The 24761-nt window shown below is 40.6% G+C and overlaps 1 protein-coding gene across 1 annotated transcript; it reads left to right on the top strand.

Annotated features, from left to right (window-relative positions):
- The first annotated feature begins 5600 nt into the window (after positions 1–5600).
- On the top strand, positions 5601–24485 carry LOC146974374 (androgen receptor-like). The gene is made up of 8 exons (XM_085797634.1): positions 5601–6918; positions 11692–11843; positions 12038–12154; positions 17912–18190; positions 19067–19211; positions 21485–21615; positions 21702–21853; positions 23962–24485. The coding sequence occupies exons 1-8, from the start codon at positions 5774–5776 to the stop codon at positions 24118–24120; spliced, it is 2280 nt and encodes a 759-aa protein (XP_085653760.1). The 5' UTR covers positions 5601–5773; the 3' UTR covers positions 24121–24485.
- Positions 24486–24761: the final 276 nt, after the last annotated feature.

The raw sequence follows: 24761 nt of genomic DNA on the forward strand, positions 1-24761 counted from the left end.
GTTAGCTTCAACTATAGCCTCTGTGATCATGCACAGGTTTTTGGAGTTTAAGATGATCTAGTACCTGTCTCTGCCAAAATACACAACAGGAAAAGAAGAGTGTGTGTTAAAGGGATACTTCACCCAAAATTGATAATTCACCAGTTTTCTATCCACCGTCATGCCAAGGAAGGGTTTGGAGAACTTTCAGAGTTATCAAAACACTTTTGGAGTTCCAGGGGGGGTGTGGCTGGCAACAGATTTTGAATCGTCCAAAACACACACTATGAAACATCCAAATACCTCCATACTGCTCATCTGTACTTACCCAAGTGTCCTGAAGCTGCAACATGAAAAAGTTGTTCGGAAAAAAATTATTTGATCTCTGTTTTTAGCCTTGACGTAGTAGTAGCTCCCAGTGGCACTGTTGATGTTTGTGCGCATGCGTGAGTTTTGCTGCGAGATGTTCTTCTGTGTTTACATCATACATCCAATGGTTTACAACGACAAGCGAACATTTCGCAGCAAAAAGTGAGCACTATACGCCGCCATTATATGAAAATCTGTTGTCAGCCGGACCCCCCCCTGGAACTCCAAAAGCGTTTTGATGACTCTGAAAGTTCTCCAAACTCTTCCTTGGTATGACGGTGAGTAGAAAATTGGTGAATTATCGATTTTGGGTGAAGTACTGGCTTGTGGCAAGCATACAAAAATATGTCACACAAAGGGGCCGTACCTCTTACATAATAATCTAAAAATACTCCCCGCCCATTATATAGTTGGCATGATGGAGGAAATGAACCATATCCATCTAAACTAAGCTGTAAAATGTTTATCTCTGCTTTACAGTTGGTCATTTCACCATTGGAGTCTATGAGGACTGACCTCAAGCGGCCATTCAAAGAAGTGCAGTTTTTGGTTCTCCCATCCTGACTCCATTTTTCAGCCATGGAGGTTGCTGGGAGGTTTCAACACGGCCCTACTTCTTGTAAAGTCATCCCCTTTTTAGCCCACCCCCTTGAAGGACTCGGTTCCAGTAGGAGCAAGCACCGTGACGGCCATGAATGACTGCCAGACAAAAATGTCCCCGATAAGAGAGCTGACAGCAACATTTAACACCTGCATTATGCACGTTTTTTATTGCCCTGTCTTAGCCTTGCTGAAATCTGTGGAAAAGGGAGTCTAGCTCACACACGGTTTTTTATTAGATTTCATATTCTGTGTTCAGTGAGCATCCTACTGTTAACGTTTAATAGGATCTTAATGAAACATCCAAAGTCAATTGACGGTGTTTCAGTGCAGTCACATTAAAATGTTCCATATGTGTTTACTACGGCTTAAACCCTGCAGGATACACACCGAGAAAAACAGCATGCAAATCGTTCTTTCCCAGCATAAATATTTGGCAAGAATTCACACTAACAACTTACTGTCACTCGCTTTTTCCTGATTCAACTTACTTGTATATGAAGCCTAATAATACCCTCACCCTCCAGTTGAAAGAGCCTGGAGATAAAGGCGGGAATGTGTGGGAGAGCAGAGAAGAAGAAAAAGAAAGAGGCAAAATGCCAAGACTTAGACGTCGACCTCATCTCCCGGAAAAATGGGGAACTGGTGAAAATTCAAGGTTACAAACAAACAGCTTGAGGGCTCCCAGGTTGGGTTTAATACTGCCAGGAAGGAAACATTAGAGTGTTAAAAAGGTGATGATTTAAGCTTGTAATACACATGTGGATATAATTTTTCTGCAATTGCTTATGAAACAGTTGTAAATTCTCATTTCATGCTCTGTCAAACAGAGGCTTTTCAGAAGAACATGTTGCTTTTGGATAGTTTCAGACCACTGAGAGAGAGATGCTCTGTCATTGTCCATGGTGACGACTACCTGGATAATCTCTGTTAAATATTTAAGATGTGTGTCTTTACAGTTTTTAATATTTGAACAAACTAACTATGCAGAGAGATGAAATTTTATTCACTTCTGTTTTAAAATGTCAGAAGTTTACACACTTCCAATGGAAAGGTAATAATAACCCAAGGTTATCAACCTGACCTCAGTACTGTTACTCCATGACCTCAGTTGTCCAGACAGAGTTATGGATTAGTGCAATGGCTAAAAATAACATAACACAGCTGGTTAATGGCTGTGACCACAACACTTCAGTAGTAACTGACTTTGTACTTACAGTGGGTATTTGATCCCCTGCTGATTTTGTAAGTTTGCACCGACACAAAGAAATGGACAGTCTATAGTTTTTACAAAAAAAAAATAAGCAGGGTATCAAATTACTTATTTTGTCCACTGCAGTGTGTAATATGTAATGTGCATCAGAGAAGAGAGTAAAATAGTTTCTCTTTTAAATATATTTTATAGTTTATAACTTCCTTTAACTTCCATACTGGTTCTTCATGAGTGCTTTTAACAGGCTCTTGGGGGAGACCCACACACACTTTATCTCTCAGGCTGCGCTGCAGACATGGCTGTCCCACACATCAAGGCAAATGTGGATCAAAAAAGGAGGAATCCTTGACCTACATGGACTGTCTGGTAGTAAGCCAAGGCTTAGTCACTGGGGGAGGGGTTCTGATACTCTAATAAAAAAAATGCTTACATATCATAATCCTGAATATCATAAATCAATTTTCTTCCAAACACAGAAGAGGTAGTGTTTTCATGTTGCCTGTTTTTCATTTTCTGTGAACTAAGAGTCCACCTCGGCACACGTCTCATGTAGCAACAGGAAACATATTAAGACAGAGTGGGCTGACATGTAAAAATATTCAATAACAAGCCACAGTGGAAGTTAAGACAGCTGAAAATACTCTGGCTATATCATCACACTGCTGAATTATCCAGACCTCAAGATAGATGGTGGCTGGTGGATTTATGTCTGTATTGATGCTGTGGTGACCGTGGGACGAACTTAGACATTTCACTTGATATAAAACTCAAACTAAACTGTCTCCCCATTTCATGCTTTACATATTAACCACTGTTTTCAGTTGCATACATCTGTGCCAAAGGGAGTCATTGATGCCGTAATACTGGTGTAGTCTGATATCTGGTCTCATTTGCAAAAGAGAAAAAATAACAATGCATGTAACACTTCAACTACAAGATCCTCGACAACATCCATGGATGACATATATGTCAAGAGACAGAAGAGCTACGGTAATTGAATCACTGCTCGTATAGAACAAGTTCAACCAGAATAGCTACAGCGTTCGAAAGCGACAGGTGAGAGCTGCCACCCAAACTAGATCTCCTCCTCCCAGCTAGCAGTGGGTAAAGTGGTCAGATTATAAGTGAGATTTACAGTAAAGAGAGAAAAAAAACTCTCAAGGCCACCCTCTAGGAGAAGTTAAGACCAGCACTCAACCTTATGAGAAGTAACAACCCTCAGATCCACTATCAGGAGCAGTGTCAGACCTACCGGTAATTCACAGCGCCAAGGACACAGCACAAGCAACAACAACCCAGATTTCCAAATATGTCATCACCATGGCAATGCAGCATTGATGTACATTTGCTAATTAACAAAATATACCATGAAAGTTTTGTTTTGTTTGTCAGACTCAGTGATAATGCATGTAAAGTCACAAATCTAGTGACTTGTTCATGACAAACAGTAGAAAACAGCTTTTACTGTAGTTTGCATTTTCAAAATACATATGATGCAACATTCATTCACTTTGTTGAATGACTAAATTGGATTAAACTCCTTTAACTGATGCAGATCAGGATAAAATGGAACATGAAAAATTGCGTAAAAACGCACCGAGCACCAGAACCTGCAACAAACTGTTATCTCTGTTTATATTGAAGGTGAAAGTTGAAGTTAACCCAACACTGCTTAAGTGTATTTCAAAATGTAGACAGGCACAATCCAACAGGAACGCTGTGCCCACATTCCAGCTGTGGAGATGTGAGTGCACGTGGCCCAGATGTCTTCACATTAAAAGACCAGACCATGTACTTTGACTTACAAAGGCTGCACTAAACATAGCGGTCATGTGGACTGTGATGGTTTGGGCCTAAGGGGTCAGTGTTCACCCAGAGCCACATACAGTTTTCACAGCAACACTAAACAGCTGTAGGATTACAGATGTGCACAGTCAGGTCGAATCTACAGTGTACATAAATAAATGATGACTTTAACCTCATAATCATTAAAGTTTTCATTATTTGTTTTATTCATCATCATTCACCTATTATAGATAATCTGACACAGCAGCTTGAACAAAGGCCTATTTGGTGCACATGCATGAGCACTTTTAAAATTGTAATTTAAAACCTGAAACTTCACCTCACCTAAAAAAAAAACCCCAACTGCATTAACTTGTTAGATAACAAATGTACCGTGTGCCAAGACAATTACAGGGTGACAGAACAACAATGTCAATGTTAAAACCACAATCCACTTGTGTGAAACTGTTAAACGAATTGCCAACTGTGATTGCTTGGAGCAGCACTTTAGTGAGTCTAAATATATTTCATTTGCATACGCTGCGGTGAGGGCATGATGTCAGAAGCAGTGCTGCAGCATAAACACATATACACTATGAAGGGGTCATCCTGGCCTTCACCAGAAGATGAATCGGGGGCTCAGGTGACGATTACATCACTGTCTTACCACGTCCATCAACATGCAGCATCATCAACCCAAACAGCAAACAGTTTATGTGGACACTTTAGCCAAATTAAAATCTTACATGAGAGTCTTTGCAGAGCTTTATTTACTGAAGCTAAAAGTCAAAATGATTACTTTCACATAAAGAGCTGCTTTTTTGTTCCTTTGAATGGGTCCAGTCTAAAAACTACTGGATACTGCCCAAACAGATGTAGCACTTATTTAACAGCAGACATTATAGTATAGTAGGCCTATGTGAAGTGTATGAGATTTTGCTGAGTTCACTTTCACAAAGAGGAACAGGTGAGCTGGTGGGCGGGAAAGTTCCAGTGACTGGAAAAGGTAGAGCAGGTGAACAGGTGAGGGACCTACAGTAACGTAACAGCGTGGGGACCTCTGGTGGGCAGCTGGAGCAGGACACGAGGCCGACGACACCGGGCTGAGACACAGGATGGCTCGGTCAAACATTTGTGGATGAGTTGCACATTAGTGGATGTACCTGTGAGCCTGACTGAAATTTAACCTCGTGCTTTCATGAAATTAAAAATGAAGTTGAATCAGTAATTTGGGTGATTTGATATTATTGAAAGATTCTACAACTTAATGTGAAGAGAGGATTCGCCACTACTAAAGATGATAATAACAATCATAACCAATTATAATATTGTTATTATTTAAAGTAATAAAGGGCTTGTGCCTTCATAATAAAGCAGGCTGCAAAGTCCTTAAAAAATATGTCCTGCATACACAGTCACACACTGATATAAAACAGAGACAAAAAGCACAATGTTGCATAAATGAGGGAGTTGGTGTGTTAAAGGTTAATTCACATTTCTCTCGCGTTACACAAGCTAATTCAAAAAAAAGTTATAGTTAAATGTTACAAATCATGACCGCTGTTGTTTCAGTGAGTGAAGAGTCAGACAGACACTGGAGTCTTCTCCTGAATTCAGTTTTTATCAAAGTGAACTTGAGCGCCTCTGACTCTGAAGATCTCAGTTTAGGAGGAGTTTGTGACTCCTGCAGCTCTCCTAGGACCTTTACCAAAGCCTTGCGCGCAGCGGGAGAGTTGAGTTGGGCTGAGCACTAACAATCACCGGGACCTGTCGAGACTTCTGTCGTGCAAAGTTCGCTCTCCTGGCCAAGTGAGCACTTTCTGGGAAATGAGCCAAACTAACCGACAGTTATCTTGTAGCAAGATTTGGCCAGGGGGGGACAAAATCAAAACAGGCGACGTTGCGAGCGCTCCCAGCATGTCCCTAAAAACTGAAGAAAGTAGAGTTTATTTCATCAAAAACTCAACAGGACCCGGTGTTGGCAGACTGAAAGACTCCGACCATGCAGACGCAAACATTTACGGATCCGAGCACATTATCCCGCAAGCCTGTGCCATGGAAAAACACCGCTGCGCTGTTCCTCAGGAGTTGGTAAACACTGGGTGCCGAGTGGGCGACGGTCCGTCTTTTTCTGCCTGCGCCACAATCTCAGAAACAGCCCGGGAGCTGTGCAAAGCCGTGTCCGTGTCTCTGGGTCTGACCATGGAGTCCACCGACACCAGCGACCTGGACGGCGCTCTGCCCCCGTGCGCAGCAAATGACCACGCACGCGGAGAGACTTTGTTCGGAGTTGGAGCTGCGACCCTGAGCTGCGGAGCCGGAGCCGCGGCTGCTGCTGGCGCCGAGTACCGGAGCCCCGACCCCGCCGACCGGCCGCTGCTCGGCCACAGGCAACTGGTGGAAGTGTTCAAAAGTTCGGACACCGCTGCGCCGCTGCACCACTTCACGTCCACTCGGACATCTGTGGATGAGCAAAACTTCACACTGTGCGAGGATGACATAACTTCAGCGCGTGCTGCCTCTTGTACATACGCTCCATCATCCGCGCCAGGTAACTTGGCTCACTTCGGCCAGACGGCTGCTGCCGAGAGGCCGTGTCGAGTCTACAAGCCCCCCGACGAGGAGGCGAGAGCTCCGGCGGAAGCCATGGAGAACAAGTTCTCTGGTTTTCAGCCAGAACACGAAAGAGTCAAAGTCAAATCTGAGGAGTTTGAGTCAGCCGCGGCGCCGTGGCCCAGTGATTACACCTTTAATGACAAGTCCTACAACTCTCAGTTTTGGGGATCGAGGCACTGCATGAACGCGCACAGCGCGGGAGCCAACACCGCGTTCATATGTAATCCATACGAGAGGAGCGTGATGCGCTCTGAGCAGTGGTACCCGGGCAGAGCGCTGCGGCCGCCCTACCCCAACCCCAGCTACATGAAGACTGAGGTCGGAGAATGGCTGGATGTCAGCTACAACGACACTAGGTAAATAATAATAGTACTAAAAATAATAACAACAATACTATGAGAACAAATTAAACCTGTGATTTAAAAATTGTTAATTGAATTTAGGGATAATCCGGCAGAAATAACAAAGGAGTCCGGTTTGACCTTTAGCTGACCCCAGACATGAGAGTCTCCTCATCAATAACATGTTTAGTGTATGTTGACAATCTGCTGCCGGCACAATATCAGCACAACACTGGGTCATTATGTGCCGAATTACAGGTGCATTCAAGATCATCATGCATATTTTACTTACAAACTGAGGAAATCTTTTAAGTGAACAGATTTAATTCTGCAGAGACTCATGTGTATTTTAGGGCTTTATTAGGCTGGTTTTAATAAATGTGTGGGGACTTTTAGCTCATCAAACTGGATCTGTAATTCATTTACAAAGGAAGTAGGAATATATTTGGGTTCTGGTTCACATACTTGACATTTTCAAAGGCTACAAGTGCAACCTGGAGCTCATTTCAGGATTTAAAATGTTAAAATAAAACCTCACCTGTATATTAAATTAAATTTTCCAATTTAATGTGAACTTTTTCACATTATATAGAGATATTTTAAATGATTATAAATTCTGCAAAAAATAAAGTTATTATATGTCGTACATAAAATCCTAAACATCTGTTCGAACACATTTTTTTCTATCATACCATACAGTTTCTATACTTTTTGTATGCGTCAAGCATAACAAATGTTTTGAGTGTGACTCTGTTCTTGAATTGTTTGCACCCAGTAAAAAAAAATATTTTTTGCTTTTCTTTGACTTTAAATATAATTTCCTTGTGAGAAAAGCGTTATCAGTGGATTTGTGGACTTGGTTTCATAAATAAGTCAGATTTGACTACACAGAATTAAACTACAGCACAGCAGTTTCTGATTTTGTTTTGTGACAATTTTATATGTTAGTTGATAATAATTGTGAGAGTTTGCAAAAGCTCCACATGCATTTTGAATTTGAAAATGCTCTCAAGTCAGACATGTTAGGAAAATGAAGGACACAGAGTGGACATGTGGACTGACACTGACAAAGAAGGGACCATGACACACAAGTGTAACGGTAAAATGACGTCAGCGTCTCCTTTCTCTTCTCCTGTCTGTGATTTCTCTGGGCTGGTGGTGAATGATTGAGAGCATCATCTTAAACCAGCATCTCTGGCCGTCCTGTCAAAACAACAGTGTACTGTATGTAGAGTGAATCATTGAACCAGCTACATTACAGTAAGGCAGAGGACGCAGAGGTCAGAGAGGTTCTTCACAATGAGGACGAGCAGCTGCAAAATCCCACATGGAGCTGTCCTTGGCAGTGTGGTCTGTCTGACCCACTGAGCTGTGATCCGACTTCATTTGCACTGAATTTTTTACTTTTTTTTGGCCTTTACCAAATAATTTGACTGTAGATGGTGACTTAAAACACAGAAAGAGAGAAGTGATCGATCTGCGACCGAGCCCGACCTCACACTCGGCTCAGGGCGGGTTTGACTTCAGACTCAGCAGGATGTCCACAAGTGCACAAGCATAAAGACCTTGCAGTTGTCTGGTTTATCAGTTTAACTCCTGGCATCGGCTCCAAGAGGAAGGTTTACCGAATAATCTGGACAACGCCGCGGAGTGATAAAGCTAGAACAGGTCTTTGATGTGTTTTGTTCGGCTAAATTATGCAGTGAGAGTTACTCCTCTCTAATGCGCATTTACATACATCTGGTTTTGTTTTTCCACTTAAAGTGCATTTTTAACTGACCTCGACGTGGTTCATCCCTGTACTCAGCATCACGCTGCTACAAGGACACAGAGAGACAGAGGGAATCAATGAACCTGTATCTCCTTTAGAGGGGAAATGCAAAAAGGTAATCGTGCCTCAGTTTGCACATTTGTCTGAATCAAGGTAGTTCTGTGTAATGTCGCTGTCCGAGGCCCAATCAGAAAAATCAGTTGAAACAGGGATTTCCATCTAAAGACTGAAGCGACTATCAGCTTTTTGCTTTTTTTTTTTTGATGAAGAGGAGGAGGTTCGGGAATCGCTTCAATGATCAGTCTGCTGAACTTTCATCTCTCACCAAATAGCTGAATTACCTCTTCTGGCATGACCGAGCACCTCTTGTTTCTGCCTCGGGGTTAGGCCTGATACTATAACATCTCGTAAATTAAAACATTTGAAATGCTTTTAATAATGTGTGTTTTGAGGTATGTGTGTCTGTGTGTGTGTTGATCACCATTTGATCACCTTTTTTTGTGTGTGTGTGAGCAGTTTGCAGCACTTTGCAAACGTAATATTCAGTATTGTAAATTTTAAATCTCTGCGGTAGCATTGGCCTTAGTTTCGTATTTAATTAAAATTATCACATGTATGATTAATTAATTGTCACAAACAAACCAAACAGATTTTAAAAGGTTACAGAGCAAAGTGAGACTTTGAATTTGGACTTGTGAATATCCACAATGACCTGTGAGCAAAGCGCTCACTTATAATTAAACAGTCAATGCACACTGCAGTGTGTACCTGTGCAGTGATGATATTTGATGATACATAGGATCTGTCCACCATCACTACATGGACCAGAATACATCCCAAGATGCCCTGTACTCCCCCTGACCAATTACAGTAAGAGCTGCGTACTGCTGCCACATGAATGAGTGGAAACAGATGTTATTTAAACTACATGGCTTGAGCAAACGCAGTTTACAAGCTCACATGCTTACTACACCTTATTTTTATGAATGTGATTTAGTTTTACAGATGATACAGAGTGAACTCAAGCAAATAAATAACACTGAAGTGAATCTGTGAGATCTGGGTATCAGCACTGAACATTAAACCTACTCCTCTACTCTATCAGTCAAACAGCATTGTGTGTGGTTAGAGAAGAGATCATTCTGTTTTTGGAAATTTGAAAATTGTGTTAATGTCTTGTTTAAAATGATGTGGAAAGCATTTATCTGTATAAGGTCGGTGGATGGTGACAATAATTCCTGTTAAAATATATGCACACAACATCTAGTGTCTCTTGCACTTCAGGCGTATGAATTATCTCAATGTAAAAAAAATCAGATACTTAACCAGAGTACATTTAAATCATGTGATATAAAAGATGAGGAATGGAGGCAGTAAAAGAGCTTTTAGCTTTAAAAGTAATTCATGTTTATCTTTTCAAAACCTGACACAAAGTAGAATTATACAGGGCATTTATAAAGGGTAATAAAGGTGTCTACTGTAGGTATACAGTATCAGACATGATCCAGCTGTTAATAATAAGCTTTTCTCTTACAACTACACCACCACTGCCAGTCATCTCTACACGCTGGTAAAGCAAGGACCTCCCAGATCAGAGGACTAGATACTTCACACAAAATGACACACTTGACAAGTTGTTCTCTTGTACTATGGAAATAATAACGACTGGTGTTTAAAGTCACATTTTCCAGCCACCGTCTGAGTTAAAAAGCTGCGATTTGAACACCACTTTTATATGTCGTTGTTTTTGGAAAAAAAGTCATGAGTCCAGCTAATTGAATAATGACAAATCAATTTGAATACAATGTACAATTGAATGTACAATTTTTAACCTGAGCTTTGGTTGTTTTTTTTTCTCCATAAAATTAAATCTTTTTGTTCTAAATGTTCCCAACTAACGCTGAACACATAGAAAAACTGTATTTTAGAAGCAATCTTGTGATCACTCACCATATTTAAACCTAAGAGAAGCTGGAGCAGTAAATTGAAGGTTACAGTTATGGATGTAGTGTTTAATTTATCAGTGAGATTGGTCAAAAAGCTGTGACCTGACACCTCACTCTTGGAGTATAATCAACCCAGAGTGGGTTCTGGATTAGTTGCACTGGGTGTTAGAGCACTCGTATTTGCCTTTGTTGTCCGTGTGCTCAGCATTTGCTTGTTGCCCCTTGTGCTTTTTTTCCCCCCACATTATTGCTGATGGTTCCCAGAAAACACCAGACTTCACTCATCACTTCAGCTCTCTCTGTTTAAACTACAGTGACATTTTAATCACAGCCATGACTGGATTTCAGTCTAAAGAAGGATAATCACAGGTTTCAGAGCTTATTCCCGTTCCTCATGAAATAAATCTGAAAAAGAGATACCCTTAAAATGACTGTGGAGACCTAAAAAGAACGGATATTTACATTTACTGTATATTAATCATTTTGTCCTTATGTCTACAAATCAGGACACAGTAGAGGTGCTTCGTCGTCATCTCCCAGAAGGCAAACCTTGATATCTAAGCTGCACGTCACTGAGGCATCGTTATGTCTGAGCCTTTTCCAGTCTCTCAGCGTTCAAGGTTGAGGCTGGACGCCCATCGTCCCCTCCCACTCCCCCACTCGGCTGTGGTGTTGCCGCTCAAAGCTTTCCCACACTGTCCTCACTCATCACACTCTCTACCCTCCTTAAACACAGTAACAGGCTGTAGTGTGGTTCAGGGGAATATTAACTACTTTGTGGTTCCAGCTGGACAGAGCTGAATTGGTGAAAAAAAAAGGACTTTCTTTTGTATAAAAGTTCAAGGTTAGGTTTTATCTGTCCCAAAAGGGGTATTAAGCTTTACAAGACATTAAAATAACATAAAAAAGAAACTAATAAGCTACTAAAACGAACAATAGCCTAATATATATAAATATGCAATACTAGTACGACAAACAAATGGAAATGAGTAAAAGCAACATGTTTGATCACGCAGCCCGCCCGACCACGCTCTATTAAACATGTTTCATGTTTCATATGTTTGACTGCAGGTTTGAGGCAGGTAGAGAACACCTGTTCCCCATGGAGTTCTTCTTCCCACCACAGAGGACGTGTCTCATCTGTTCGGACGAGGCGTCTGGCTGCCACTACGGCGCTCTCACCTGCGGCAGCTGCAAGGTTTTCTTCAAAAGAGCTGCAGAAGGTAGAGAGGGTCTAACGTGGACCACCCAGTCCCATTGAGCTCATGTATCCTGACAGACTGTTTGACGTTATTTATTTTGTCTTGTTTTACAATTTGAAGTCAGCAGATACCCGTTTCTTCTTTTTCTACATTTGTGTTTAATTTGGAATGAGACAGTGATTTACACTTTCTCTCACTTTTCTTTGTCCATGTAGGCAAACAGAAATACCTGTGTGCAAGCAAAAACGACTGCACCATTGATAAGCTAAGAAGAAAGAACTGTCCATCTTGTCGGCTGAGAAAGTGCTTTGAAGCTGGGATGACTCTTGGAGGTAAGATAAATTCATGCACTAAAATCTGCATGTAAAAACATACATACTGTATCATTCATTTTTCCTATACAACAACACACAAGCTCTTGTTTTTTTATATCATCAGTTGCATTTCATATATGTGCAGATTGACTATACATAAATGTCTATACATCAGTCCTATATGAACCATAACAAACACAACATACTACCGGTACACACTGTATGAACAAAGCACACATGAGAGAAAGTGAAGTCCTAAAAGTGAAACTATTAATGGTTTTCTAAGACCAAGTACTTTATTCTCTCGACACTGCACATCTTAGCTGGCTCTCTTCAATTGCGGCATCATCACAATAGGGGATGTTACTGATAATCAAGCCCCTGACTGAGCTACCATGCAATTTAGACCTCTCCCATTCACTTCTCCTTACTGTCACCCAGACCTGTTCGTCATATTAGGCTGTAAAGATTGACATGTAGTGGACTAATTTTAGTCTTGTGTTCAATTTTCACTCTCTTCCATTTTCTCATTCTGTTAACGGTGAAAATTGTATGGGAAGCACAAAGCTGACATGAGACATGTGAATTAAAGTAGCAGACATGCTGGTAATTTCGCCACCAGTCGCTGACAAACCCGCGGAGGGAAAATGTGATCTAATGCTGTGATTGTCAGTAAAAAGGCACACCCTTTCTAGTTGTGGCTAAAAAGATCCTTTCACTTATGTTCTCATCATGGACATGTAATTCACTCACGGCATTTCACAAGAAAATTCATGACAATAATTTGTAGCAGTGGAGGCAGAAAAATTATACATTTGGCGCTATTATCCCAGAGGATTTTTAACTCTCCTGCTTCAAGGTCAAGCCATGAAATACTGAGAGAAGGGAGAGCTCTTTGACTAATAGGCTTTGGCTTCATGTGTTACAAAATGACAACTGCATTGTTACTTGCGTCAATGAAATTATAACCTTTGCATCATTAGATCACTGATATTTGTTTCAGTCTTAATGTTTGCATGGCCTGAAAAAAGCCAATGACATCTCTGAATCATGCTTTTGTTGAGTTTGGCATCTGTGCAAGATCGAGAAGCATTGCTCATATAAATTGTTCGAATGTTTCATTTCTTAAATAATTTGAATTACATGCTATTTCCTGGAATGTTAATTATCTCTGCCAGCAGGAGCTGAGCAGGGAGGTAAGTCCTCTGGTCTCCCAGTAACCTGAAGTAAACCTGCTGCACATCTGCATTTAGGACTTAAGGAAACCAGTTTATCTTCATGCCCAAAAAACCACAAGTAGGTACAAGATGAGACAGATCAGCTACTGTTTTACTACCAGTGAGTGAGTTTTGAAGTTAATGATGTACAGTACACAAGCTGATATTCACCTTCAACCTCTGAAGGGAAGAAGTTGAGTCGGGCCTCCAGCTAGTTGTTTAGGTACCAGTTTACCATTTCTAATCTACGGTCCATCCATCTCAACAAAACAGCCCAAAACAGTGTTCCCTCACCCCAACTCATCAAGGGGGATCCCGAGACAGCAGCTCTAACCCCTGCATAGTGTCCTCATCTGTCCTGACGTCTTGTTCCAGTTTTGTTGTGCTTAGGCCTACTGTAAAGTAGTACTGAGGTTCTCCTGCAGAGCTCAACGCTCCTGCTGCAGCCTCTAGGATAGCACATTACAGCTCCGTCATATTTACATAATATATAATGGGGTAATACTGTGATATTACAGAGGAAGAAGCAATAAATTTGTCAGTTTACGAGTCAGCTGGGCTCAGATGAACCAGTTTGACTCCTCTGGTTCTCTGTTAGAGATCTTCAATCAGTCATATCTGGTTTCTCTGAATGTTGTGGCTCCACTCCGACAAAAGTCAAGCAGGAAATATCCTCCTTGGCGAAATGACCAGAGCCATAACATGAAAAAACAACACGGCCATGCTGAGTCTACGAAAGGGTTAGTAAATTAATTTAGCCGCAGTTTATCAACAGCTGGAGGGGCGGATGTTACACCGATCAGGCATAACATTATGACCACCTGCCTAATATTGTTTTGGTCCCCAACACCTTTCTATCAGAACCAGCATTAACTTCTTCAGCAACATGAGTAACAGTAGCTGGTCTGTTGGATCAGACCTCACGGGCCAGCGTTCGCTCCACATGTGTATCAACTCTAGTTCGTTCCTTCCTTGGGCCACTTGTGATAGACACTAATTGACCGCTGCAGACCGGGAAAATCCCACAAGACCTTCAGCTTTTTGAGATGTTCTGACCCGACCGTCTAGCAATCACAGTTTGGCCCTTGTTGAACTAACTCAAATCCCCACTTTTCCTGCTTCTAACAAATCAACTCTGAGGACAAAATGTTCACTTGCTGCCTAATATATCCCACCCACCAACAAGTGTTATTCAGTGTTATTCACTTCACCTGTCAGTGGTCATAATAGTAATCTTGATCGGTGTATGTTATAACTTGAGTCAATTGACTTCGTAATGATTTATTTAAAGTGACAGTGAGTTTTTGAAATTTTCCAGTCCTGGTTTATAATTATTTTACTGAAACTTCCAAATGTGTTTTCAGACTCTGAGCCTTGACATTCAAAGGTGAATTAAGAAGAAAGTTTTTTTTTTATTATTGAATTCAATACTGAATTTAAATGATAATATTTAAGATTTAAATGGAGCATCACTTCATTATTTATCACAATCTGATGTTCTTCATCAACTTCCTTATTATGTGTGTGCCTTGTCATTACCTTTGTAATTATTACCCTAATCCAAAATTTAAACCTCAATAGTAAGAGTTTTTTTCCCTCTTTAATTACAACAGTATAATCTTGTTATTACCCTGTTATTACAAAGAATTAGTACATTTTTATATAGAGCACTAATGTAAAATGTTATTTACAGCTCATACACATTTACCGTTGTGTTTTTTGGTACTGGAAAATTTAACATTTGAGGGTTTCACTAACCAGGTCAGTGGAAGGTTTATTATTCAGTCTCCTCTCACATCTTTGTCCTTTTGTCACACTGTCAAATGCAGTGCTCACACACACTCACTCGCACACACAGTCACACAGAAAAATGCAATTTACATCAGTGAGCCAGAGTTGTAATGACGTCTTCAACCTGGACACCAAAGTGAGAGTAAATCGGGATCTGCACAGGCACATTACCAAAAGACATTTCAAGAGGACGAATACACACTGAACTGAACTTTGGTGTGTATTTTTTTTTTTTGTATGTGCAGTTAGAATAAAGGTGGTGATTATAATGACAATGAGGCTGGTAGTAGCATGGAAAGGTGAAGGCGGGCCAAAAAAAACGACTACAGTGAGAAAAAAAAAAAAAGGCCAGCAACTTTCACATGTAGTTCCATTTGAGGTAAATAAAAGGGTTTGTAATGGATAAATCAGCAGGTGATCGACTGGAGGTCAGTTTTAACCGGAAACAAATTAGGACGCCTACGCCACAGCTCAGTGAGTGGGTCAGCAGCTTGTGTACAGACAGTTGACAGTATCTTGACTAATTAATTGTTCCTCTGGACTTAATGTGAGCGTAACAAAGACTGTGCTTGAATCTATCATTTGGAAGTCTCCCCTTGTTTATACTGGCTTAAACTCAAGCTTGGGGATCTCAAGGTTAGCTCAACCCAACCTATTTACATTGCACTCTGCAAAGATCAGATGTCTCTGTGTCTCCGTCGAGAATCCCCGGGAGGATTTTTTAATTAACCATTTTTCTTTCAAATGTTTGTTATTGGATCGTAAATGCAAATGTGAGCTTTGCAAATGATCTTTCTTATATAATCTGCAATTTGCTTTTCAACCCTGTTACTTCTGACAGAGACTTAAGTTGTGTCTATAACTGGCAGTTCAATATTTATCAGACTGAATTGAAAAGCCAGACGTTCTCCACACGGAGACTGCGACAAGCAACAGTGTGACAAAGAACCAGTCATTTTTCACTGTCAGTCAACAACGATAAAAGGGATTAAAGAAATAATATGTTGCCTCATATTTTAATTCTATGGGTTTTATACTGCTTAAAGATAAAGTTGATAATTTGTCAAAGAATACAACGATGAAATATTTCTTCTGCTGAGCATCCTCAAATTTCAGTCCTTCAGCCTCCTCAGCGCATACAAACCATTTGTATCTGTCTGCCAGTCACACTCCAGCACAGATGTAATTCTGAAATAACAGGCTGAGTTGAAGCAGCCCTGTTAGGAGAGGACAGATAACAGGCAGTGAATGGTTGGTGGTCTTAAACCTGATTGTTAAACAACTATTTTATTTGGCAGCTGTTTAGCAGAAAATAATTATTCTCTGCTGACTCCACCAGCTACTGTATAACATGCCAGCTCCAATTTTCTGTAGTCTATAAGTGCAGGTTGTTGAGCATCTGCTTTGGGGTTTTCAGGATTTGTTGGGCAGAGAACTTGTAGCTTTGTCACTGCTTAAAGGGACTACGAGGAGTTTTGGAAAGCGAAGTGTTTTCACACTACATTTCCCTTGAGCCTCTGCGCGTACGGTGAAATTCTTGGACTGGCGCAAGACGGATGAAAGCGAAAACATTGCCAAGAATGTTTTCATTAATCAAGAATGAAAGTTGGAGGTATGAAGACGATCAGATACCGTCGTAGTTTCAACCATAAACGGCGATCCGGCGGTGTTATTCCAGGGAAACCAAAAGTAGGAAATGCTGGGTGAGCCGACCAAAATAACTATAAAAACAAAACGATCAAAAATGGACCCATTAACAAGTGTGGGTAACGTAGATTCATCCACATTAATATGAGACTCTTTTATAACCAAAAGCAAACTCCTCAGGGTGTCTTTAAAATGATGCACCAGCTAATATAAAATACATAAACATATAGACATAGATTCAGTATTTATTTAGGGATTTCCTTATCCTCTAATCTCTGTATGTTTTGTCAAAAATAGTACAAATCCTCTTGGTTCACTGAGTTATGTAGTTTACGGATATCTTTTCAGAACGCACTCAAGGCAAAAGCAGAAAAATAAGAAATAACATCTGCATTGCCAGGATTCACACATGATGACCACAGGCCTTTCCACCAGATGAGGCTCATCTGCTCTGAGAGTTTTCTTCCAAATGGAATCTGATTCAGTATCTTCAAAGCTATTAGCAGATCAGTATTAGGTATTGTTGGATAAAATTGATATTTCCCATAAAAAAACTCATCTAAAAACCACAGTTGCAGCAGGAGACATTTCTGACGGATGATTTAGAAAGAAGAGCCAGTTCTTAATATAGTAGTTTTGGTTGCACATCTTCCCTCTAATGCTCAAAACAATTAACCACAGTGTGTATAAAAAAACATTGTTGTTTTATTGAGCATTGATGAATCATGAGGAAGTAATCGATTGATTTTGAATCAAAACAGTGTAACAGTTTTTGTCCCAAAACCCATGATTGTGACCATTATGAAAGGGAAAGTCTGTCTGATCAGTATGCACTACATATTTATCTTATCTAACAGTTGTTATAGTAAAATACCTCAAAATCAAAGGCAGAAAATCCATCATGGCTTTCCACACAAGTCTTTAGCTGCATTCAGGGGATTTAACAATATGCAAAAATTATTGTCTGATTCTACCTTTTATCGCTTTTTTAGTCGTGTTTAGACTCAGGTTTGTTGGGAATTGAATATTTGTTTGAACTGTGACTTGTTACAAAATAGCACAGTTATAGTATTCATCGTCACGGTTTGATTCTCAGTGTTTGAGTCTCCTATGTTTGCAGCACGTAAACTGAAGAAGATTGGACAACAGAAAAACCCTGAAGAGGATCATCCTGTGCAGGACCCCGCAGAGGCCGTCCCGAGTATATCTCCCACAGTGGGCCTGAACTTGAACTCCCAGCTGGTCTTTCTCAACATCCTGGAGGCCATTGAGCCAGAGGTGGTGAACGCGGGACATGACTACGGCCAGCCAGACTCCGCTGCCAATCTGCTCACCAGCCTCAATGAGCTCGGAGAGAGACAACTGGTCAAAGTGGTCAAATGGGCAAAAGGACTGCCAGGTAGGACACAGAGATCTTTGAAGCAATGTTGATCAGCTAATATCCTGATACGTCTAAGTTTTGATTCTCACTTTCCTTTTGGTTTCGTTTTGCTCCCTATGGTTAAATCTGATCATTTCTTCTTCTTTTTTTTGGCAGCAAAATGTTTTTGTTCACAATTGTTTCTGTCTGCCTGCTCTCTTTCCTGCCTAAAAAAATTGGCATTGATGAAATTAGTTAACGAAAAATAGTGTTACAAAAGTTGTTTTTCATAAAACTAAATAAACTGGAATATGTTCAAATGCTGTGTGGAGCTGAAGGGAAGTCAGGTGATTTTAGAGAAGATACTGATCACAGCAGCTTTGAGGCTTTTGAGTCGGGGAATATTCTCTTTTTATTGTGACAAACTAAGAATTGTATCCAATTTGAACCAAACCTGTGACAAGATGAAATGAACATACTCTTTTGAGTTGTTTTGACCTGTAACCTAATACCATACATCTGTGGCCTTTCATCACTTTTGTCAGATATGAGTGTAAAATGAGGAGAAAATTACCACTCAGTCAGCACCCTGTTGAATTTAAAGTTGGCTGGTATTGTTACTCTGTAGAATATATTACAATTATGATCAGTTGTGTCATCATTGACTATGAAAAGTTAATGATAAATGAGCTGAATTACAACAAACATTCACAAAGTGCCAAAGGAAGGACATCTAGTACAATATAAATGTATTAATGGATCAATTTGATTAAATAATAATTTACCTTGCTCTATAATTTGGGTAAAGTATGACTTAAATATAAATGTTCTGGTTAGAAGATACAATAATTAATATTAATATTTAAAATGTTCCATGTCATGCCACTGTTGGTGACTCGAAATCTTTGTCCATAGGTTTTAGAAATCTTCATGTGGACGACCAGATGACTGTCATCCAACATTCATGGATGGGGGTGATGGTGTTTGGTCTGGGATGGAGGTCTTACAAGAACGTCAACGGCAGGATGCTTTACTTCGCTCCAGATCTTGTGTTCAACGAGTACGTACAGCTTTGAATTCTTGAATTATATGCTGTGAGCTCTGAAAGGATTTTATGAAGGGGGGGTGTTTCTCATTATACTTATAGCAAGCCTGCTATCATACATAATACCGACTGTATTTTCTCATTGTCTTCATCTAATTCCTCATTCTCCCTCAATCGCTCTGTGATTTATTTTCCTGCTCATGCACAAAGATGTCTCTCAAAATTTTCTAAAGTACAGAGTGGTTGCAAGATTTCTTGGATAGTGTTCATACAATTTCCTCCTCAGGTGTTCTTTTGTTACTGTGAGATTAGAAATGAGGTAGATTCATCATGATAGTCTTAATAATAAAATGGCATTTCAGGCACGTTCAACAGGCATTACATTCAAGTAAAACTCATCAAAAATTATATATTATATGTCCCTGTTAAATTTGTTGGGCAAAATTAATTAGCAGGAATTCATGTCTATGAATTAAGCTGCATAAACTTTCAACAAACAACCTGATAAGCTCGGTCTGAGCCTGATAGTTGGCTCGGTCTTGATCTGGCAGGCAAGTGAATGAGAGACAAATCCCAGAGCGTCCTACTGAAGCTGCTCAGCGATCAGACACGAGTGTGGACATACTGGGCAGCTCCCATTGATGATTGTGCAACTGTGCAACTGTGTCAGTGTGAGACAGGGTGCTGCTGAAAAAAAGCGCCTTTGCGCACAGAGAAGCTTTCCTGAATAAACAAAGCTCAAAGAAGTAGATGTTCAAACCACCCAAGTGTCAGGAAATATAAGAATTAAGAAAGGGTTTGAATAGTAAATACTATCTGATGATGACACAAATGGATACTTAATCATAGAAGCCCAAGATCCAACATGGCGAAAGTACATTAAGCTGTTAAAACAGCTCTGCAGCCGCCGTTTGGTTGACCAAACAGAAAACCGTACCACTTAATAAATGAGAAAGGACTATTAGTGTGTTGTTTGCTGTTTTTAGTGTCTCTGAAATGTGACTCTGCAATCTTTATGCAAAACAGCAACAAAGTTTTTGACAAATAAAAACAGTAGAAAAAGTGTATGAATGTGTCTGGCCTGTCAGGGGGCATCAATGTTTAATACAGCACTGTGGAGCAAGCACCCGGGCCACATTCACATGTTGTTTACAAATGAAGGCGTTACTGTGTTCACTGATCAATTTCCTCAAGTTTATTTTTATGCTCATACAAAAAACCTTTTTCTGTGACAAAACCTGTAACTATGACTGGATCAGGACAGTGTTTGTGTAGATTCAGTTAGATACAGAAACACAAATTAAAAGAAGAGAAGAGAAAAGGTCCCTGAAGGGATTTAGTATTGGTCCATAAACTTGAGAGATTTATATGAAGATGTGGTCAGAACTAAAGCAAATCAGATTTATCTCCAAGTGTGGCTCAAACCCCCCAAACCACTGAATCCTACATCTCGCACAACTCAACTGAGTGGTGTCTATCATTAAAACTTCTCAAAGTCCTACTGCCAGTTAGTAAAACAGGCTTTCTCCAAAATCTCCAAGTCCATCCTGACGACAAAACTGTGTTATCGTCATCATCATTATTAAATTTAGACACAGTCATAGCTCTATAAAACAGAAGCTCTATAAATGTAATAATTTGATTATATGCTGGCCTGTGGATGTGTTACATTTATACAAGCAGACCTGAAACTCTGCATCCATTCCCAGGCTAATGGAGAACAATCAGCTCTATTACATTCCTCTTTGTCTTTTGATTTTTGTCTCTTTCCTGTGGTCTGCAGTTTCGGCCATTTCAGTATTAAACTAAGATTCCAATCTCTTATATTTCCTTTATGTTCATGGCATAAATGTATATTTAAGGGTTTTCTGATTCATGATGAAAGCAGAATTAATTTATATTGGAAGAGATAGCAAACTCCAATCTCTCACTCACATATGTTGACATCATTATTCAGGCAGGATGGACGTGAAATATCCAATCACCTGTGATGATTAACTTTAAATGACTGGATTACTAGTAATAGAACAGAGCTGCGTATTTGCTCCAAATGTCAAAGGTTAGCAGAAATCTTGTGTGTGTTATAGTGATATTTCTCCGTCACTGTCCCCACTTAGAGCCGTTAGAGAAATGGATGTAACCCTCTGACACTGTCTCCTCATCTGTGCTGGTCCATTACAGAATAAATGTCCAATGTATAAAGCAATTTATTCTTTGCCTCTTGTGATTTGAACGTTCCCATTCATCCACATATCTCCAATCCTGCCCCCCTTTTTTAACATCTGCAGACACCGGATGCACATCTCCACCATGTACGAGCACTGTATTCGGATGAGGCATCTTTCACAAGAGTTTGTGCTGCTGCAGATCACTCAGGAAGAGTTTCTCTGCATGAAGGCCTTACTCCTCTTCAGCATTCGTAAGTGTTTACCAAGCATCAAAACAAACTAGAGGAGCGGCAATAGAGAGATCTGAGTCAAAACCTTCCCCCTCTTATCTCACCAGTTCCAGTCGAGGGTCTGAAGAGTCAGAAGTACTTTGACGAGTTACGTCTCACCTACATCAACGAACTTGATAGGCTCGTTAACTATCGAATGACGGCCAACTGTTCTCAGAGGTTCAACCAACTCACCCGACTCCTGGACTCCCTTCAGATGGTGAGACGCTGTTACTTATGATTTCAATTATTGGATTATTGGATGTGTATTTGTTCATCGTTTCTGAGCATGTGGCTGCATTTCAGGGAAAACTATGAATCAAGAATTGTACTTCTGCCTCAAACACTTCCTGGGGATGTTAAGGTGACATCTAAGGGGATACTATGGGCTCTAATTTCGTAGACCAGGCGCAGGCGTGGTGCACCTGCCCTGCCCACCAGCCCGCCTCCGTCCCTCCCACCGGCGCAAGTGGCAAAGAGAGAGGAGAGAAGGCGTGGAGTGGGTTTAACATAACCGAGTCAAATCAGCTCCTCTCCTTGCCTTTTAATGCACTGCGGGCAAAGCATAGTGTTTTGTTTCACCATGGAAGAAGGAGACAGCAGTGTTAGACGGCCAAACTTCTCCCAGGAGGAAACTGATGTTCTGGTCCAGAAGGTCCAAGCTCAGAAATCAGAAGCAGCTGTTCGTAAAGGACGCATCGCCAAGGGTCTTTTTCTTTTTCAGATGCGACGGGACAAGCAGTGATTAAATAGTGCTGCTGACGCTCAGTTAATGCACAGACAGCGGGAAGCTTATGGGTCAAGTAGCCTACTGTCACAACAACAAAATGTTAACTTTGTTAACTTATTGAAACTGTCTGTATGTTTCTGTGATAAAGTCGGTTGGACCGGACCGGCCGTTGAGAACTCAAACCTAAGCCCATAGGGCTCCATGACAGGCAGCCCAGTCCAGAGAGAGACAGCACAGCAGCGGGTGTGTGTGTGTCATACGGGCAAACCCCAAATGGGAATGTAGAATGTTGATTATAGAAGAGAAACACAGATTTCAGGGCCACTGATTTGTATGATCAGATGCTGTAGGCTAAAGAGTATAGGCTGAAAATAAGCATGTAGGAGCTCCTTTCACACCTGACAGTACAGCTATCAAGATAGAGATGGAACAGTAAAGTGTGGCCTGAAAGAAGCCCATGGTGAAGCATAGGAAACAAGGCCTTGAAAGTCTTTTCTGGAACACTTAATAAAACAACAAAGATAAAAGGTGTTACAACCATCCCCACCCCTGTCAGCCACTGTTTGACTAGCTGTACCAGCATGGTGGTATGAAATAAACATTCATTAAATGACTCGTATTTCACCAACCTGCTTATTCATCCTATAAGTTACCTAATTCAAACTTCAACGGTATCGATATTAGTCAAAATTTTGACTTGGTCCAAAATATTAGTTTTTGACCTTAAAAAAAAGTGTTTTGGCTGTAAAACCTACACACTTCTTCACACAGCCATGCAAATTCACAAGCAATGTCAAGGAGTGGGCACACATAATATTGATCACATAACTCTAATGTTATCCCTTATTGGTGAAAGTGATGCTGTTACAACCATCCCCAGTCTCCCCTAAGTAAAAATGTTTTGAGTGAAGAAGGGCTCCCCCTCCTTACAAAAGCCAATTTAACCACTGGGGACAAGTGATATAGATATACATTTATGTGCTTACATTAAATAGTGGTTGTTGTCATTAATTGCATTGAAATGTGTCTCGAAACCTGTCTGTGAGGTTTTGGTGACATGTGCGCACTGTGCGCCGGTCAGCCAAATTACTACTGCACCAGCTGTGCTGCGCCTTGCGCCGAGAGAGTAGACCAGGTTGGAGCTGGTGAGCTTTCGGCGCACCTTTAGCGCAGCCTTTTGGCACGAAATTGTCACTGTGCCAAGCTGAATCTGTTGACACCTCCCCCAACTGCGCTGCCACACCCATCTTGGCGCACCTCGTTCTACTAAATTGGCTGCGCACGGTGTTGCGCCGGACGAAATTACCACTGTGAGGGCTGCACCACCCTGCGCTGAGCCACGAAATTAGAGCCCTATGTTTTAATGGACCCTGAAAAATGCTGTTTTCAAGCCAGTACAGACTGAATATGATGCATTAAAATCTGACCTTAAAGATCTGATAACTGTTAGAATAAAAAAGGCTACAAATAAGCTTAATGGACGTGTTAACTGTGATTCAGAGCTCAACAGTCCTCACACTTATGCCATGCAATTTATTGTCAAAACTCTACCTGTATTCAGATGATTTTATCTCTTTGTGTTTTTTCTTCTGTTTCAGACGGTAAAGAAGCTCCATCAATTTACATTTGACCTTTTTGTTCAGGCTCAGTCCCTCCCCACCAAGGTCAGCTTTCCTGAGATGATTGGAGAAATAATCTCAGTACATGTACCAAAGATTCTGGCAGGTTTGGCTAAACCCATCTTGTTTCACAAGTAGAAGGTTTTTATATCAAAACTGACTCAGCTTTGCTGCCTCCATAAACTTAAACAAAGGCTTTGCACTGTTTCCTGACATGTTCAATCTAATAGCTCTTAGACCTGTCCCATATTCATTTTTTTTTTATTGCTAAAGTTTTTATTTTCATTTTAGCTATAATTGAGATTGTTTGTTCAGAACTGTTAAAGCTTTTATCTGAGGAGCTGCGAGGTATCACGTGTAGACGGCTCTGCTGTTTCTTAGTGTTTTCAGCTTGAGCACAGATGCTACTTCACAGTCTGTAACTCATGATTGCAGACGTCTTAAAATACCAGGGTTAAAGACATCAAGTTTTGCATTTGACCTTCATTATTCACATACTTGATGAAATAAATATAAATACAAAAGCAAAATAAGAGAATAAGATGTGGCCAAAAGCAAGGCAATTTTATTTGTATAGCCCGTTTTTACAAACAGTTTGTCTCAAAGGGCTTTACATGGCATCATAACAACATCCTCACATCGAAACCAGTTTAACAGGGAACCAACTGCCGCCTGCATCACCCCAAAGGAGCAGATGAGAATTGGGTCACAGACATGTCCAGACATTGGAATCTGTTTTTACAATTGTTGTGCAAGCGGGTGAAAACTGCGGGTGATAA

Source organism: Trachurus japonicus, chromosome 14 (assembly GCF_045865225.1).
Source record: "Trachurus japonicus isolate A0001 chromosome 14, Traja_1.0".
Taxonomy (NCBI): Eukaryota; Metazoa; Chordata; class Actinopteri; order Carangiformes; family Carangidae; genus Trachurus; species Trachurus japonicus.